Here is a 19444-nt window from a genome sequence, read left to right as displayed (position 1 = left end):
GCATTGCCCTACATCTCCCTTCTCCCTTCTGGAAATGGCAGCCCCGTTTCCTGTCACTTCTCCTCCCGGCGCAGCTCCTCCCTCTTCCCGAAAGCATTTCTTTGCTAACCTGCTTTCCAGCTCTGGCGTGTTTCTCTTCTGCTGTAGGGAAATGGAGTTTGTGGGACTAAAAAAGTTCAGTCAGACCTTCCAAGTCCTTGTGAGAAGCTGGAAGGTCTGACTGAACTTTTTTTAGTTCAACAAATTCCGTTGAAAAAAGGTGCCAGAGCGCTGTTCCGTGCTTTCTATGACAAAAAAAGCCCTGGTGGTAATTATCTATTATAGCACTTAATGTACAGTTCAGTCTTCTGAAAGGGAAGAGCTGTTAACATGGGGCCTGAAATTAAATATGCTTTCACTGGTTAGCTCCAGCCTTCAGCAGGAATATGAAACTTAACAGCTTGCTCAAATATTTCAGATCTAATAAAGTAAGCATGACATAAAAGTTCAACCAAAGGACAGAAAGATATATGGAGTTAAAATATATACATTATTTTCAGGAAAACACTATTTACTACTTATTTATTTCAGCTTTTATGCTCTCTCCCCCCCCCCCAAAGGAGGATGTAACAAAAGGAAAAATGTACTTATAGTCTTAGCTTTGCATCTTATTAAAGATTTTTTTTAAAATCAGTAATCCATAAAAATAATTTAAAGTAGGTAATCCAATGCTTATGCAAACAGCCATACTGTAAAATTCTGGGAGGTTCCTGACATTACAAAGTAATAAGCTTCTCTTCGACTTTTTTACATTCTTCCTATTATAGTAGTCGAAAGTCTTCAGGCCTGTAAATAAAAGAATGAAAACACATTAATTGGGATACTTTGCGAAATAAAAGGAAGAATCAGAAATAAGCTAATTCTAGGCTACTACAGCATCAAACTCTATCTAATCATTTGGTATTAGAAGTTGTAAGCTATTAATAGAAATATGTAATTAATGTCCAACAGCTTCTGCTGTTCAAGAAACCAAAATAAAAAGCAAGCATGAATTTTATACTTCTTCCATTCAAAGTCAGAACTAGGCACAAAAAAGATTAATTGCAGACACCCTGCAAAGCAAAAAACAAAACAAAACAGTTTTAATAAATTTGCAATTCCCATGACCCCACCAACCCAATTCTGGTTAGCAGATGGTAATTTCAGAACTTGGCAACAACATTATATAACTGACACAAGCCAATGAAGGAAGACTGCATAGATTAACTCATCATTGAACCCCACAGATTTTCAAAGATCTGCAGCCAAGAGTTTGTCACTTATCTCTAAAGAATAGCCATATGGATGATATGGTTACGTTTTTATTATAGCTGTCCCACAAACACAACAAACAGTGAGGTATTCACCATTTGCTAACTTCTATCTCTATTTATTCAGTCAAGCTCTTTGTATTTCTTTCAAATATGGGCACAAATCCACCTATAAACTATTGCTATCTTCCCAACCTGGGCCTGGGTCATTCTAGTGCAGCGGTTCTCAACCTATGGGTCGCGACCCCATTTGGGGTCGATCGACCTCTTTTGTGGGGTCGCCAAACGCGGCGATCCGCCATTTTGTCCCCTCCGGGGGCGCGCCGCGCCTCCGGGGGGGCGGTGCCGCGCACGCGCACCGCGCGTGGGGGCGGCGGCGCGCCTCCGGGGGGCGCCACCGCGCATGCGCGCCGTGCGTGGGGGCGGCACCGCGCCTCCGGGGGCGCCACCACGCATGCGCGCCGCGCGTGGGGGCGGCGCCGCGCGCGGGGGGTGGCGCCGCGCATGCGCACCGCGCGCGGGGCCCCCGCCCCCATGCGCGGCCGTGCCGCGCATGCGCACAACGTTTGTGTGATGGGGGTCGCCGTCACACAAACGTTGAGAACCGCTGTTCTAGTGGAATCACATTCTAACCACCATAAAAGACAAAAGTTGACTAAGGCATTTTTTTCCCACCATCTCTGTTATTTGGGCTCCCTTAGTCAAACACCTCTACCTTTTAACCAATGGCTCTGCAAAAAGAGAGCAGCATTGCAAAGTAAAAAGAAAAAAAAAAGCCAGGTACAAATTGAGTAAGTATTAGTGACATAAAGCAATAATAAATTTTCAGATCAGTGTGGATGCTCCTTATCACATAAATACACATACCCATCAAGCATACACCCTTATGGGACAAGCAACACAATGCTATATGCGATGTGCAGAGGACTAAGAAATTGTAAGAAAAATAACTAGAAGCATAAGATGAGGGGAAAAAATAGCTAAATCTAGTATATGGTATTATCTAATGGTCATGTTCTTTTTGTGCCAACCCGTCCCACCCCCGTATTCTCTATGAGTGAATATTCTTTTAGGTGCCAAAATTAATAATAAAGACAAAAGTAGAATAGAATAGAATAGAATAGAATAGAACAAAAGGACCTTGGAAGTCTTCAAGTCCAGCCCCCTGCTCAAGCAGAACAATGATTGTTAATAATAATAATAATAATAATAATAATAATAATAAACAAATAATAATAAACAATAACAATGATAATAATATAGAACAATAATGTAGGAGAAAAGCAGGCAGAGCCTGTGGATGGAGTTAAGCAAGTAATCAGCCTAGAGTTGTTGTGTTCCCGCAAACAGTCCAAGTCTAAATCCTCTTGAAGTCTACTGAATCTATATCTAGTGCCAGTTTAATGCTGATCTTTACTAGATTCTTGTGAATAGGCATGATTAATAAATCATCTTAACCGGAACTTAATGTGTGGATGCAATACTTTGTGCCTGACAAATAAGTCTATTCTGTGTTAATGCAATTCAGAGGATTTCTGCTATAGAACCTGAAGGTAAGCAAGGCATCAGGACTGGCAGCCACTAATAATATTCTCCATTAAAGCTAGTTGAAACTCAATGCCCATAATCATATCTGGGCAAAGATCCAGTGTGGTGTAGTTGTTATGGACTAAGAGTGGAGACACCCAGATCCTAGTCCGCCCTTAGGCAGAAAAGCCAGCCAGGTGCCCTTGGATTTCTCATTCTCTCTCAGCCCAAATCAGTTAGACTCTATGCCAAGCCAGCTGGAAAATCAAAACCTCTGTCACTTCATGCACTGATCGCTTTGCTGTGTGACATGTTGCAAACGCAAGGTACCATAAAGTAGACTCCCACAATCAAGAGGGACAAATGGTAGGAACAACTATCACTGCAAATATAGGTACCTAATTCTTTTGAGTTAATTATGTACTATGTAAAAAAACCCACCTTTATTTTGTTACTCTTGGGTCTATTCTATGTTTATTATAGGACAACTAATGCATCAGCTTTACATTGGGATCTACAGTGGCAATCTTCCATGACTTTCACCCAAAACATCACCTAGCTGGTGCAGCTAGAACTCAGAGTCTCCTGGTTTCTGCCTGGTGCTTTAATCACTACACCAAATTGGCTCCCCGTATACATACAGGTGGACATTAATAAACCTATGTGTACAGCCAATATGTAAAAGAACACTGAAAAAGAATTCAAAGATTTTATAAAATAGTTATGGGTATTCTGAAGATGTACAGCTCATAGAATCACAACCCACCTCCTCTTTTAATATCTCAATGACAGAATATTCATTAGCATTGGATGGTGGGGTTTTCTTTTTTCTTAATGGGAAAAGGAACAATGAGAATTTCCTTGGGTTTCAAACATCCTGCACTGTTTTTGGAAATAGACTGTGTTTGCAATAGAGCTACCTAAAATATGTGATGTCTACAAAAAGGGTTCGATTTTTCTGCAAGACAGAAGAAATATGTAGACTCCCTAATAGCAAGTATCTTAGTGAAAAATCTATATGAGGAATAATTTGATTCTACCTAGAACAAGGTAATAATTATGGATGTCTCTTCTCATCTTCTGATTTAATGCTCTATTTCCTCACTAAATTACTTATTTTCAATATGTTGTTTTTATGAGCTGGGCTGTTGCTGTGAACACATTTTTGTTCAAAATCAACTTCCTATTTTTTGTCTTTTACAATAGAGTAGAATAGTGCAGAAGATGGGAGTCCTATTTTTATGAGAGATGTTTATGTTATTTCCCAAGTTGACAGAATAAATCAAACAAACTGGAAAGTACCATTATTGTAATCTGCCCAAAAAAATCCCAAACAGATGTCCAAAGGATATATAGCAGGGGTGTCAAACTGCCGGCCTGCAGGCCAGATGCGTCACACAGAAGCCACGCCCACTCAGCTCCGACAAGGGGGGAAAAAGTCATGATACGTTGTGACACATCACTCCTGACACATCATTTGACACTTCTGACTTAGAGGGAATTTAGATTTTCATACCAAAATCTAATGAGATAGAACAAATCAATATTACGTGCTCCAGGCTCAAGCAAGTTTTAAACACAGGGGATGCAGATTATCTGATTAGATTGAAACACAGCTTTCATTAGCACCTATATATATCCCTTAATTTTGATTACAATAGAAACCTGAGAATCAATTCCCAACTTTTGACAATTCATACTATCATAAAATATCTTATTCAGAAACTAGAGATCAAGGCCATTGTTTTAATTATTCACTATTTTAGTTACCACCAAGCAATTAAAATCAACTATGAAAAAGCCCAGGAGATTGGAATGTGGTGATTATTAGCTGATGACACATGTTCTGTTCGATGATAAGATGACCCTGCATCTTTCAGGCTTTCTTAATTAAGAAATAGCCTATTTGAATAGAATCTTGAATGCAGTGTTTTGCTTGATGAATCATAATTACCAAATAAAGGCAATGTTTAACAAGGCGAACATACTTTATATTAATCTTAATATTCTTATTAAATTAATGTGCAGAGAAAGTCAAGTCCATGTTTTAGAAAAAGGCATTAATTTTAGCTTACCAAAACGGTCTACCAATTTACTCTAACTGAAGAATGGGCAAGGAACCTTTGAGCTGCAGTAGGAGGGCCTATCACACATGGCATCGTCTACATACTGAGCCAATTGTTTTGTTTTTGTTTTTAAAAAAGTGTGTTAAACTTATTTTAAAGATTTACAGTTTAGCATTTATGGGTTTCTGCCTTAAAATGAGAGGAACAAATAGCACAATTGATGGGTTGTCTACTGTAATGATATGTGGGAATGGTTGCTTAGCCTGTAAAAGGAATATTGATGTGGCAAACGTCTCAGAAGGGACCTTCCTCAGTTTCTTAGGCTGTAAACCACACTGTGCTGGGCTGCATTAACGGAGGGACAGAATCAAGATCACGTGACGGGTTAATACCACTTTATAATGCCTTAGTAAGGCCACACTTGGAATACTGCATCCAGTTTTGGTCACCATGATGTAAAAAAAGATGTTGAGACTCTAGAAAGAGTACAGAGAAGAGCAACAAGGATGATTAGGGGATTGGAGGCTAAAACATATACGGTTGCTGGAATTGGGTATGTCTAGTTTAACGAAGAGAAGGACGACATGATAGCAGTGTTCCAATATCTCAGGGGCTGCCACAAAGAAGAGGGAGTCAAGCTATTGTCCAAAGTGCCTGAAGGAGGACAAGAAGCAACGGATGGAAACTAATCAAGGAGAGAAGCAACCTAGAACTAAGGAGAAACTTCCTGACAGTTAGAACAATTAATCAGTGGAACAACCTGCCTCCAAAAGCTGTGAATGCTCCAACACTGGAAGCTTTTAAGAAGAGACTGGACAATCATTTGTTTGAAATGGTATAGAGTTTTCTGCCTGAGCAGGGGGCTGAACTAGATGACCTCCAAGATCCCTTCCAACTTTATTATTATTACTACTACTACTACTACTACTATTGCAACGAGGGAGGCATGTACTTTCAGACTTGCAAGTGTAGATATCAGCCTTCTAAGGTAGTCCAGACAGAAAGCACACCCAGATAAACTAATTCTACTTTATCGTAAGGTTACATTAACCGAATCCTGTGAGATTTATAAATTGTTCTGAAAGTTTTACTCAATTTAGTAAATTTATCTTATCACAAACCAACATTTAGGAACGTTGAATTTAAGAACTGCTAAACCAGAGCAGACACCCCCCCCCCGCCATCCACCCAAGGCATTCTCTGCATTAGTCCTTATACTTACATTCATCTTTAAGCAAATTATCTGCTGGTTAAGTTTGATCCCATTGAAAACCAATATAGTTTTCTCCAATATACCTAACCATATTTCATGGCCAAAAAATGCTATTTATGAAGTGATAACATTTGCAGGTGTGCTCTTTTATCAATTGAAACCACATGCTTGGCATCTCCTTGTGCTCCTCTATTTGAAATATTTTGCTTTCTGGCTTGTGCTTCTTACGAAGCATGACTGGAAACATACCTGCAAAAATATCTTATTCTTTTATATCGCCACTGCTTGTCCTGGGCCCCTTGGTGTTGGAGGCAGACAGACATTTCACTGAGGCATACCGGAGAAGAATTAAAGCAGCCATATGGTTATGTAGGTATAGGGGGTACCTTGCTCAATAGTAGTAACTGTGAGGGGGATCTCGGAGTCCTAGTGAACAATCATTTAAATATGAGCCAGCAGTGTGCTGCAGCTGCCAAAAAGGCCAACTCAGTGCTAGGCTGCATTAACAGAGGGATAGAATCAAGATCACGTGAAGTGTTAATACCACTTTACAATGCCTTGGTAAGGCCACACTTGGAATACTGCATCCAGTTTTGGTCACCACAATGTAAAAAAGATGTTGAGACTCTAGAAAGAGTACAGAGAAGAGCAACAAAGATGATTAGGGGACTGGAGGCTAAAACATATAAGGAACGGTTGCTAGAATTGGGTATGTCTAGTTTAACGAAGAGAAGGACAAGGGGGGACATGATAGCAGTGTTCCAAGATCTCAGGGGCTGCCACAAAGAAGAGGGAGTCAAGCTATTTTCCAAAGCGCCTGAAGGCAGGACAAGAAGCAACGGATGGAAACTAATCAAGGAGAGAAGCAACCTAGAACTAAGGAGAAACTTCCTGACAGTGAGAACAATTAACCAGTGGAACAACCTGCCTCCAGAAGAGGTGAATGCGCCAACACTGGAAGTTTTTAAGAAGAGACTGGACAACCATTTGTCCGAAATGGTACAGGGTTTCCTGCCTGAGCAGGGGGTTGGACTAGATGACCTCCAAGGCCCCTTCCAACTTTATCATTATTATTATTATTTACAACAAGTAAATGTGTTTGTTAAAAGAGGATCCATTGCAGGAGGTATCATAAATATTCCTTTATGACAGACTTACGGAGTCCAGATCTTTGGAAAAGCATCTATTTCCTCTTGTGTGTATTCATTTAGCTTCTTGGGTACAATGCGGGGCTGCGGAAGCTCCTCTACCAAATTCTTACGAATGTCTTCAGGAATAACCTAAGGAAACGAGAAGCACAAGGATAACCATCAGTCTTCATTCAGTTCCTCAGAAGGCTGGGCCTTTGAGGGTTCAGTTCAATTATAGCTATTTAGAGATAGCTGAAAGGAAGTCTATCTTCTCTTTTTGTACCTCTACATCAGTGGTTCTCAACCTGTGGGTCGGGACCCCATTTGGGGTCGAATGACCATTTCACGGGGGTCGCCAAACCACGCTGTCCGCCATTTTTTTCCCTTTTCCCTAGCTGTCCTACTCCCTCTTATTGGTGGCCACACCCACTTGGGGGTCACCACAACATGGGGAACTATATTATGGGGTCATGGCATTAGAAAGGTTGAGAACCACTGCTCTACATCAAACACCATCATTTCCACAAAGGAGACAAAACACAAACTTTTCACAGAATCATGAAGGTGGGAGGTGCCACCTGGACAATTGAAGTTTATTAACATTTTGGATTGACTGAGAACACAGTAGTTGTTCATGAAGGAAATTAATCCTCCAAAATACAACTTGCCTAATAATTGTGCACACAGTGTAAACATTCCTGTTTCCTTCAATCTGATTGGTGTGGACCCTGCTTTGCCTTCTCTTTTGCCTTTTTTAAAGACCAGGAGTGCCAGCTTAAAGACCTACATTTTCTATCAGGAATTTATTCTATCAAATAAATTTTCCTTTACTTTTAAGACTGATCTATATGCTGCTATGTTTTCATATTACAGTAAAAAAATTGCATTCTTAGTTTAATTTTTTAAGGTCTATCTAGGTCACCTTAAAGCCTATTTTAATTGAAAAGCTAACTTTTGCATTTTGTGTATATAAAAAAACTGAGTGCTTGGCTAACAATGATAAATAAATAAAAATATGATGAAAAAAAATATAAAGGTATATAATTCTTCTGCAGGATTATCCATATCAATTTATATTAGGACCAAAAGAAAAAGAGCACAGTAATTCCAAAACTGTTACAACGTGAGCTTCTGTACAAAATTGTATTTTTCTAGTAGGAATCTTTCAAATGTAATTTCTTTCGATTACAAGACTAAGAAAGCCAAGTACAATAAGCTGTTATTCATACGTAAGAAGAATATTAGCAACTGACATACATTATCAGGAAAGAGATGTAGCCTTTGCATCATAGTTCTTCTGTGAAGATTCTTTGGGAGCATTCCATAAATGGCCAGTTTTACAATCTGGAAAATAAGTATTATACATTATGCATACAATTTTATATACAATGCAATGCAGTTTGACACAAAGTAAGAACATTACTAAAAATTATGCAATAAACACAAGCATAATAAAAAGGAAAACTCTCCTTATGTTGCTTGCCAGTGCAAGCATGGAGGGTTTTTCTTACATAAAAATTGCTTTATACTCAATCAGATTAATGACCTCCCTTTAGCTCAGTGTTGTATACACATCAACTTTCCCCGATACTGGTAAACTCCAGAAGGACAGACAGAGTTCGACTTCCAGAATTCTCCAGCCATCATGAACTATGCAAAGAATTTAGGGGATTGAAATCCACACAACTGGAAGATTATGGATGGAGAAAACTAGAATAGAAATGGGCTAATAAGAAAAGACAGGCAACAGTAACTGAAAAAAACAGTTCTTAGGATGGCTCAATAGGACACATACCATTTCTACTGGAACTGAATACATAAGAGAGAAGAAGGAAGAGGGAGGAGGAAGAGGAGGAGAAGAGGAAGAGGAGGAGATATTTGAAGCGAAGTGAATTGTATACTGTATGGATCAGTCATTTTACAGTATACGTTTATCATTAGCATTTCAAAGTAAGTCTATCACAGTCCAAAATATATGAAAGGTTCTATATTGGGATAAATCTGTTAGCCCACGCAAGTGTGTATCAATATAGAATTTAATTTCATTTAACTATTTAACATAAGAAAGCATATGAAGAACTTTCTTTGCAGAAAACCTTTAGATGGAATTCTGAAACACCAGAATTCAACTAAAATAATGAAAAATTGTCAGAGGCAAAAGTTTTAAACGTTGAGGCCAAAGGGAGATAAAACTAAATGGCAATTTAAAAAATGAAGTGGATCCTTTAAAAAATTACACTTAATTTAAATGTGTATTTCCTGATTTTAAGTGCATTAACATGTAGAGCAGAGACATAAAGCTGCAACAAAATAGATACCACTAATTCTTTCCAGTCTTTATTATAACTGAAGCTATTAGCTTCTCAAAGGAGGGCTGCTTAAAATACACTGCAAACATCAACATTTTTAATGCTCTGAACTGCCCCTTATAATATCCATAAAATTGTCAAGTTAAAAACAAAAATTATTTTTATACTTTCTAAAAAAGTCTCACACATCCAGTTTATTTATCCAAACTAGGGAACGCATGCTGAGCATTATATCTGGAATTCTTTTCAACTTGATCCTTATTTTGCTAGTTTCTCGCTTCCCCCACCCCCAAATCAAGTTTACTCCAGTTCTGTTCAATCCACAGAGATATTCTGATGGATAGACAGCATCCCAAGCTCCTTTACAAAATGTCTTTCTCTTTCTCTTTCACTGGCTTGGAAAGAGCTCAACCATTCCATTCCAATGCATTGGAACTCTTACGGAATTAATGGGAATGCTTCAGTGCTTAACCTTTGGTAACTGGATGAAGATGTCATGTAGAAAAATGAAATAAGTAGTCAACAACCAAAACAGATAGAGAGGTACTAAAATTAAAAGCTTTTATCATGGTTCTCGCTGTCATCATCATCATAATTATCTGCAGGACCTAACTCCTAACCACAAAGCTAATAGAAAAATTATAAGAATACCAAGCAGCATGAAGCACGTCAGAGCAAACCAAAGCCATGAGCAAAAAGCAATCAGGTGAAAGCAGGCAACAAAGGAACATCACAGAGTTTCAATTAATTTCAAACTAAATCATTGATTTTCAATTATTTTCAGTCTTTGCTACTTTTATGCTTTGCAAAGCATAAAATCTGTAAAGTGTTCATGAAGTAGCAGATTTCAAGTCTTTTTCCAGTCCAACACTCTTAAGTTTTTCTTATATTTTTAATGCCACAGACTTCAAGTACATTGATTTAAAAGTTCTGTGGAATCCTTAGTGCCGTCTGAGCTTGGTTGTTTGCTCACGGCTGCTTCATGACTGATTATGTTACCTAACTGGGTAATGAAATGTCTACAAGCAAACCAAGCTCAGACAGTGCCAAGGCCCCCACAGTTCAGCCCTGAGTTACAGATATTCTATTCTATTTAAAAAAATCTGTTAAGCTTTTCTGATATTGTGCAAGTCTGAACTGAGGGCTAAACATTTATAGGTTTATCAGATGTTAAATAATTGCCTGATACACATAGAGAATCCCAGTTCAGGTATGAATGGCTTAAGACTAGTTATGCTGATCCTTATGAAATAGTTCTCTTTAATCTGGTCAAGAAATGAAAAAACTAGATTTTTATATGTAAATACCTCTATTTATGGCTTTTATGTAGGCAGGCCAAGCTTTTGCAACACACTGCAATTTTCTTTCTGTAAACATTGGCTTTGTTGCTTAGAGCAATATTTAGAAACCTACATAAAATAGGAAAAATAATGAGGACAACAGTTATATTTGAATTTCTTCCTATTAGCTACAGGGAGTCTGGGAAGATCTGTTTATCCTAGGATGAAAGCAAAGCTGGCAAAGGTGGAGGTGGTGGCATAATGTCACACAGTGTGGAAATTATGATGTGTTTTGTGGGTTTATAATTGTTTTTATAGAATGCTGTTGTGAGCTGCCTAAGATTATCATATATAAGATGGGTGGCCATATATGTTTTCTAAATAAATAAGCATAGCCATAATTAAATCCAGCAAAAGAAATATATGCTCTTATTTCAGCCAGGAAAAAAAAGCAAACTGAAGACCAGCACGGTAGACACGATCTCTGCAAAGGAGAGTACTAGAGTACTAGTTTACTGATTCAGATGTTACAGTTATGGTAGCTTTCTGATGTGGTTCACAATTTCACCAAAGCCTTCATATTCAAAATGATATGAGTCTTCCAGAGTCCTGTCTCAATGCAAGAGATTCCTGACTTTCCAGAAAAATAGTTCTGTGGTTCTTCTTGCTGCAAAGAAATCTCCATCTCTCATTTTTATTTGCCTTTATCTTGGCTTGTATTTAAGATTTGAATTTGAGGACTATCATGGGGATGAAGTTGTCCAAATCACTGAAAGCAGAGGCTATTCTGGGGAGGGGATGGATCAGATCCAAAAGCCCTGGAGAGCATGAGAACTACTTGGGCTGCCAGTCCTCTCGGAAAACGTGAAATAATGTAGACATTGAACAGCCAAAAGTACAGTATATTAACGTATGCAGTTTGGACAAGCTTGACAAAAAAGAAAGTTGTAGAACTGTTAATCATGTAGGAAAAAAACCCACTGATCACATTTAAATCAAGTCTTACAGTGCTAATATATGAATGTATCATGTAACATTAATCATAGTTGGAATGGCAAGGATACGGAAGAATCCACTTCTCTTGTTTTCCACAATAATTGGGATGGATCTGAAGATGCGTTATTATTAAATTAGAAGGAGTTAAAAATTAATGGAAAAATGGGCTCTAATTAAATGAAAATTCTACTTATTGCAAAACATAAATAAGTCTACTGTATGCCACTCAATGAATACATTGCATGGTTTTAAGATCAGGAATCATTGCCAAGAATATCATGATCTGAAATAATACTTTAAAAAAATAACAATGAAAACTATAGCGGTAAAAAGTCTGGCAACTGGGAACCGATATAGCAGAGTAGCATCCGTAAATCCCAAATTCTAATTCCATAGTACTGTACAGTACTATGAATTCACTAAATAATCTTTAAAATACTCTTTGGCTGCTTTAAGCACTTTCTCCCAAATGTATTAGAACCAGATAACACTAGCTCAGTGGGTGTACTAAAGATTACAGGTAGACAAGAGACATCAATAAAATTGAATGCTTGAAGGCCAAACAAATATTAATATAACCACCGCCACCATCACCTGGATTTTGGCAAATAATGGTGAAATAGCCCTTATTTCAGAGAACATTTTCACATGTGCTTGACTACTCTGTCACTTACACAGGGATATCCACCCCCATCCCTCAAAAAAACCCTGGGGATAAAAGAATGAGATATTTTACAAAAAGAGGCAGAGCCTGGGGGTAGAGTCAAGAGAGGACTCAGCCTAGAATCATTACATGCCTACAAGAGCTCCAGATCCAGCCCCCCTCCCCATGAATTCTGTTGACTCTTACCTAGTACCAATTCAGTGCTTGAACAATAAATGTTAGCTGGGAATAAACATATGGTCCTGATTCTTAATATCTGCCCCTGGCAGATATTAAGTTATAAATATAAGGCTTCATACTGAACTGTCACCAAATCTCTTCATGGTAAGCCTGTGACCTAATTTCCTAAGTTATAAGATCTAATACTTGTGATGATGAAACAAGCAGTATAGCCCAATCTCATTTTCATGTACCATGATACTGAATAACACTATTGGTGATTTTTTTTTTATTAGCCCAAAGGAAATTTGGTGGCAGCTGCCCTTGAGTATCACAAGCTAAATTTAAATTAGCGAAAGATCCTGAAAAGAAGTTAATGACATGCACACATTCTCTCCTTATAAATAAGAGGAAACTAAAAACAAAGAAATTGAGGGGAGATGATATATATAAATGGAGTAATTTATTTTAGATTTTGAAAGGTTGTTTTGGAATGCATGGGAGAGAGGGGGGAACCAACTTAGCACATGTTTGCTCTTCTTTAAAATATCATTATTATCTTTTCCTGCGATGGCAGCTTGATTTTTAACTTTTACATTTTTCACATTTTCAAACTTATTATATTGTAATCTTCCCAGAGCTGTCGTATCAACGAAATGGACAGTTAAAGAAATGTAATAAATAGCAGTGAAACTGAGGAACATAGCCGCACAATTTTAGGAAAAGATACAGTGACTTTAAAGGGGTGCAAACAGATGTCCATCTTCATGCTTTCGTAAGATCAGAAGCACCTCTTTTGGAATTGAATCCAAAGTGCCTGATAGCCTAGCGTTAATCACCTTTGCTTCCCAAAAAATATATGAATACCGAGACAACAATAAAATGCCCTGTTCCTGCTGCTTTTCCATTTATGTTAATCCCTTCCAAAGGCGGCAAAAAACCAATATGTATCAGAAGCTTTTCTTTCATCCTGTACATTCCTAGCTGGCAAGTAACTTAATTCTAACATCTTTATGAATTCCTTCATATGAAAGGGCCACATAACTAGAGAAAATAAAGTTAATGATGTTATTAGCTTAGCATTCACAGATTTAAGATATTTACACATAATCTTCTAAAGATTATGACGTAAAAAGTTGTTTCTTAAATTACAGCCTAAGTAAAAGAATTTGTGACATCTATATACCAATTCAATGTTAAGAACTTTTACAAAAAAAATAATTAAAAGCTTCAGCTTCCAAGACCAAGAACATAAAGTGTTCAAACACACTGACATTCCTTTGTTTGGGTAACACTTTTACGCATGGCAAAACAAATAGGAGCAAAAAGCATGATCAGGATAAAAAATTCAGACCTTGGCAACTGACTCATATTTATGACGGCTGCAGTGAGCCGGGGTCATGTGACCACCTTTTCTGGACCTTCTGACAAGCCAAGTCAATGGGGAAACCAGATTCACTTAATAATTGTGTTACTAACTTAAAACTGCAGTGATTCGCTTAACCGTGGCAAGAAAGGTGGTATAGTGGGGCAAATTTTGGGCTCCGTTGTGAGTGTACGTCAAGGACTACCTTTTAAATTAAAACTCCAAGACCAATTCTGTAAGGCAGGGTCCCCAACCCCCGGTCCGTGGACCAGTACCGGGCCACGGCATGCCAGTAACCGGTCCACACAAACAAGCAAAGTCCTATCTGTGAGATGCAGGCAGTACACAAAACCACGTCCCCTCCGGTCCACGGAAAAACCTTTCTCTACGGAACCGGTCCCTGGTGCCCCAAAAGTTGGGGACCTCTGCTGTAAGGGATTCCATTTGGCAGCAAGGAGGGTAGGTGGCATAGGGTCCTCAGCCTATGCCTTAGCCCACACATTCCTCAGAAGTTGCCAATTGCTGGATACTTTCATTTTGACATATACTGTTATCTATTTAAACTCTAAAACAAGTCTATTTTGATTGCAAATTATGCTTGTGCATATAAAACAGTGAAAGTCAATATTACTGCATGTTTTTTTCATTTTTGTTTATATTTGATTAATATACATATTTTGCTAGCAGATTCTTTATATGCTTTCCTCTTCCACCATAATGTTAAGGTTTTGTTTTGCAATCCTCACTTTAGGACTAGGTGAATGTATATTTTCTTCTTTGAAGAACCATTTTACAAAATTATAAAAAGAGCAGACACGACACTCGAGTTCAGCTACTGACATGAGAAATTGTACATCTGAAATGAGTGAAATACTGCTCCATCACCATCAGGTTCCAGTTAAAATTCTTTTATCTTACTCAATTAATCTGGAAGTATTCACTCTGAATTCACTGCCTATAACGTCTCATACTACTTTTTTCACAATAAAATTTGGTTTATAGGAACTTGCCAATTAAACGAATGTCTGCAAAATTAAAGTCTTACTGGTTTATGCTGCCCTCTGATGTTCAAAACCATAACATTCAGGAAAATACAGTTAGATCAGACAGTCACGAGTCTGAAATGGTATAGGTCAATGGTGGCGAACCTATGGCACAGGTGCCAGAGGCGGCACTCAGAGCCCTCTGTGTGGGCACCTGCGCCGTCGCCCCAGTCCTAGGCCTTCAGGTGGGTTTTATAAAACCTTTTCGCTTTAGGCCTCCGCCACCATGTGCAAAAAAAAAAAAAAAAGGGTTCAATCAATCAGTCAATTTCAACTTCTCGCAGAAAAAAAAAGATTTTGCAAAGTTGGAATTGATTGATTGAACTTTTTAGTCCCACCCAGTCTGCCGTTACCACAGCCATGCCCACCCAATGGGCCACACCCACCCAATGGGCCACACCTACCCGGCACCCGACGATGCATAAGTGGGTTTTGGGTTGCAGTTTAGGCACTCGGTCTCTAAAAGGTTTGCCATCACTGACCTACAGTGACTCCTTTAATAACTGAATGGGAAGAGACAGATCTGTTGAGGTCATGTGATGCTTCATTAAGTTACCATGTCACTTAGCAAAGGATTTGTCCCAGTTGTGGTCACTAAGTGAGGAGTACTTGTCAAAGTGAAAGTTAAATATGGGACTACATTAACCAAAAAAGTAATGTTTTAACTTATTTCTACAAGCCATCATTATGTCATTTTCAACATACTACATGATGGTAGCAACTCAACTACTTAACCAGATAATAACACCAAAATATCAAGAGAGTAGCTGGCTAGAAAAGAAGATATACTCCTTTATAATATATCTTCTAAAGTTAATAGAAATCAAATAGCCTTTTTTGAATTTTGCCTACAATGCCAGTAATAACCTACTTAATTGTAAATTAACTATACAAAATAATGAGATCTGTATTATAGCATAGGAACCATGTGTACTAGCATCAAAGTTAACTTATTTAGATCAATATACTTTGGTCCAACCCGATAGTTTGTAGTATCTGATTGATCTTGGTGAGCTTTAAACTCAGGATGGTCAAATCTGGCTAATGGTAGCAACCTGAACATATCTGTAGGGCTGTAGGAGAGATTCGGTCTGAACAAATCCTGGAGGGTAAGATAAATAATTTCTAAACTCATGTCAAAGAAACAACATGAAATGTCCTTTAGATAAAAAGGAATACAATCAAGAAACAAACACGATTAATAAAGCTCATTTATCTACATTAATTCATTTCAAATAAGCCACAAAGTAAATATTTATTTATTTATTTAGAAATTTTATTTGTTGCCTGTCACACATCCAACGACTCTGGGCGGCTATATACTATAAAATATATTGTAAAATATTAGCCAGTGAAACTTTAGGGAATGTATCTAACATCAGCTAGTCATGTCATAATTGTATGCCTGTTTTTTGCTCCTGCCATAAATGCGAAATATGTAAGCAATTCTTCTGGTGATTTTGCTGCTCTTTCCCAAGTGTGCTTCGGTTGAACAACAAGGACCAGTATTAGGATCAAGGATCAAAGCCAAATATGCATCATCACAGAGTAGAAAAGCATCAGAAAAAACGTTTTGGTCAAAACCAGGATAGCTGAGATAAAAAAAAAATGATCATGGCAAAATAGAAAACAGCTCAACAGCAATGAAGAAGAGCTGCTGAAGAGTATCAGGCAAAATGAAGGAATGCACAGAGATCAGAATTCAAAAGAGTGAGAAGATCATGCGGGGAGATCAGACAGAAAGTTTCCTGAAGAAACAAACAACCACTATAAAAAGTTACAAATGAAATTAACCTCAAGCATGATACCTAGCCACACCTTGGGAAGGGAGAATAAAATTATTGAAGAAGTTAACAGGGAGAAATGGAACTTATGTTCCAGACATTATCATGAATAAATATCTTAGCATCACGCTACCAACCTTTTGCAATCCTGTATTATTTAACTAGACTAATTTTAACAACATAAACAACAGGGCCATTCAAATATTCAGCAGCAGTACTATGCATCAACATAGATATGGCTTAGTAATTGGATCGAAAAAATGTCAATGGCAGGAAGGAATAAATTAGAGAGTCGTTTAAGGAAGGAAGCATATGAGGCTAGAAATGGAACTATAAGACAGGTGAATTCTTTACAGAATGTCCTTCTAGGAAAATGGACAGAAACTTACACAGAGAAGGTCAGCAAATGATTTAGAGACACAGATGGGGAAAAGGCTAGCACTTACTGCTGTTGGATCTTTTTTATGTAGCTGAGCAGCTGTAAGTTGCAGGAAGCCACCAGGGTATCTACAATGCAAAATGGCAGCCAAAGTTCATTTAGCAATAGGCAAAAGTGAATGTGCGTAAGAATGTGGTCAATAAAGAGAGCTTGGAAAACAATGCCCTCAGCCTATCTTCCTTGAGCTATATTCTTCCAGATTTTGTTGACTGTTTAAGCCTCTTCTTGCCTCTATTCCCATTCCTTATCCAGTACTATCGTATGTATTTATTTAGTGCTGGCAGGCTGCCTCGAGATTGACACAACAATAACTGTTAAGTTCACAGTCTAGCATTGAATTCATATAGTCCTTGCTTAACAATGCTTACTATGACCAGAAACTCTATCTTTAGTGACACAGTAAAAAACAACATGTAAATGTGCTGCTTACCTATGGCAGTTCCAACAGTCTCAGTTACCATCGTTAAACAAGGACCTCACATGATCACAATCTGTGATTTCCTGCTAGCTTCCCCACTGACTTTGCTTTCAGAAGCCAGTAGGAAAGTTGCAAATTGTGGTCACATGACCACAGGACACTGCAATATTGTAACTGCAAGTTGGGTGCTAGGCATACAGATCACAATCACATGGCCACAGGGATGCTGCAGTGGACACAAGTATGAGGACTAGTCATAACCGCAACTTGTTCAGTGTACATTCAAACGATGGCTGAATGAGAGTTTGTTAAAAGTAGAAACCCATGTAGTTGGAAATTATAAAAGCAATGTCAAAGTAATTTACAATTATGTTATCTTTTGGAAACATTCATTTTGTAGACGTAGGATTATTGAAACTTACCCAGTATGTGATGAGTATACCTTCTGCTCCCATTTATTTCCAGAAAAAGCAACATGCCTTGTGTTAATAATAACGACATGATCCCCAAGGTCACCTAATCATTTTTAAAAAATATTTCTCAGTTAATAAGATTGCCTCTGATCAAAAGGTTGGATTATATACAACAACATTAACTGAAGGATCCAATCTGTGTCAGTCACTGGGACCAGAGGTTTGTCCAGCCTATCTTCAGGGAACTTCTCTCTAGTCTGAACGTTCGGAAAACAAAAAATCTCTGGTCCCGGTGACTGGCACAGAGTGAATCCTGCAGCATTATCCTGGGACACGTATATTCGCCTTCATTTGTAACATTAAGTGGCTCCAGCACAGAATGATATAAATCGCAAACCCCTTGAAACATTCATTTGAATGGAGTCCATTCATGCATTTGAAAATAAATCAAATGATTAGCAAATAAAGCCACTGCAATGTGATGTGCAATGTATTGTCAGAAATTACTCAGTCTTAGAGGCACCTATATGGGGTTGAATTTTGATCTAAAAATATCTGAAGATTAAAAAAAAAGTATTTCAGTTCACCATTACCTACAAATCATGTTTGGCCCTCTATATAATATATATGTATGCTAAAGCTTAGTAGGCTTTCCATTAAAAATAATCCAGAACTTGAATATAGTAAAATGAGCCATACAAAATTAAAACTATTCATATACAAAGTTAAACAAGACAGTCATGAAATACCTCAGAAAAAGCTTACTAGATGTCTTTGGGAACATCTCAAAAGTCTTAAGTGACTAGGTAACTTGTAATATTTCTATATTGTTTCTACATTTGTATATTTTATCATATTGCTTGGAGTTACTTTGAACCATGATGGGCAGCAAATGAATTTAATAATAAAAAAATAGATCATTAGTTCATGCCAAAATCCAATTAAATCTGGAGCCCACCTTAATGGGATTATGCATATATTATTTCCAGCCCAGATATTATGTGTGATCTTGCCTGAAATCTCAAAAGAATATTATAATCCTGAAAATATTATTTTGAAAATAAACACAATAATTTTAGCAACAGGAATCTTTTCAGATTCCATTACTTGTAATCATTACTATATATTCAACAAACCACCTACTCATTTTGTTGTCAAGAATTAAACCATAGTGTAAGCAATATCTCAATAACTCACTTTGTTATTACAGTGAGTAAAATAAGTTACTGCAAATCCCCAGATATTAATAGATCTAGTTTCAGCGGTGTTTATTCACTCTCTGTCCCTAATTTAGAACAGGAAAATAAATCAGTACTGATGTAGTATGTTTGTTTCAATCCCCAACAAA

The 19444-nt window shown here is 37.7% G+C and overlaps 1 protein-coding gene across 1 annotated transcript in view; it reads right to left on the bottom strand.

Moving 5' to 3' along the window:
- Window positions 1-532: 532 nt before the first annotated feature.
- Window positions 533-19444, bottom strand: part of MRPL13 (mitochondrial ribosomal protein L13) — a 20266-nt gene continuing 1354 nt past the window's right edge. Inside the window, exons 3-7 of the mRNA XM_039365078.1 lie at window positions 18106-18199; window positions 17273-17333; window positions 8483-8569; window positions 7254-7375; window positions 533-825 (exon numbers count right to left, since the gene is read on the bottom strand). Coding sequence (XP_039221012.1) covers window positions 801-825; window positions 7254-7375; window positions 8483-8569; window positions 17273-17333; window positions 18106-18199 — 389 coding nt within the window. The 3' untranslated portion in view covers window positions 533-800. The remainder of the gene's footprint in view (window positions 826-7253; window positions 7376-8482; window positions 8570-17272; window positions 17334-18105; window positions 18200-19444) is intronic.

This window comes from Crotalus tigris, unplaced genomic scaffold (genome assembly GCF_016545835.1).
Source record: "Crotalus tigris isolate CLP2741 ecotype Arizona unplaced genomic scaffold, ASM1654583v1 scf7180000019953.484404808:943566, whole genome shotgun sequence".
Taxonomy (NCBI): Eukaryota; Metazoa; Chordata; class Lepidosauria; order Squamata; family Viperidae; genus Crotalus; species Crotalus tigris.
The sequence above is the reverse complement of the archived record's forward strand: the minus strand, read 5'-3'. Positions and strand labels throughout refer to the sequence as shown.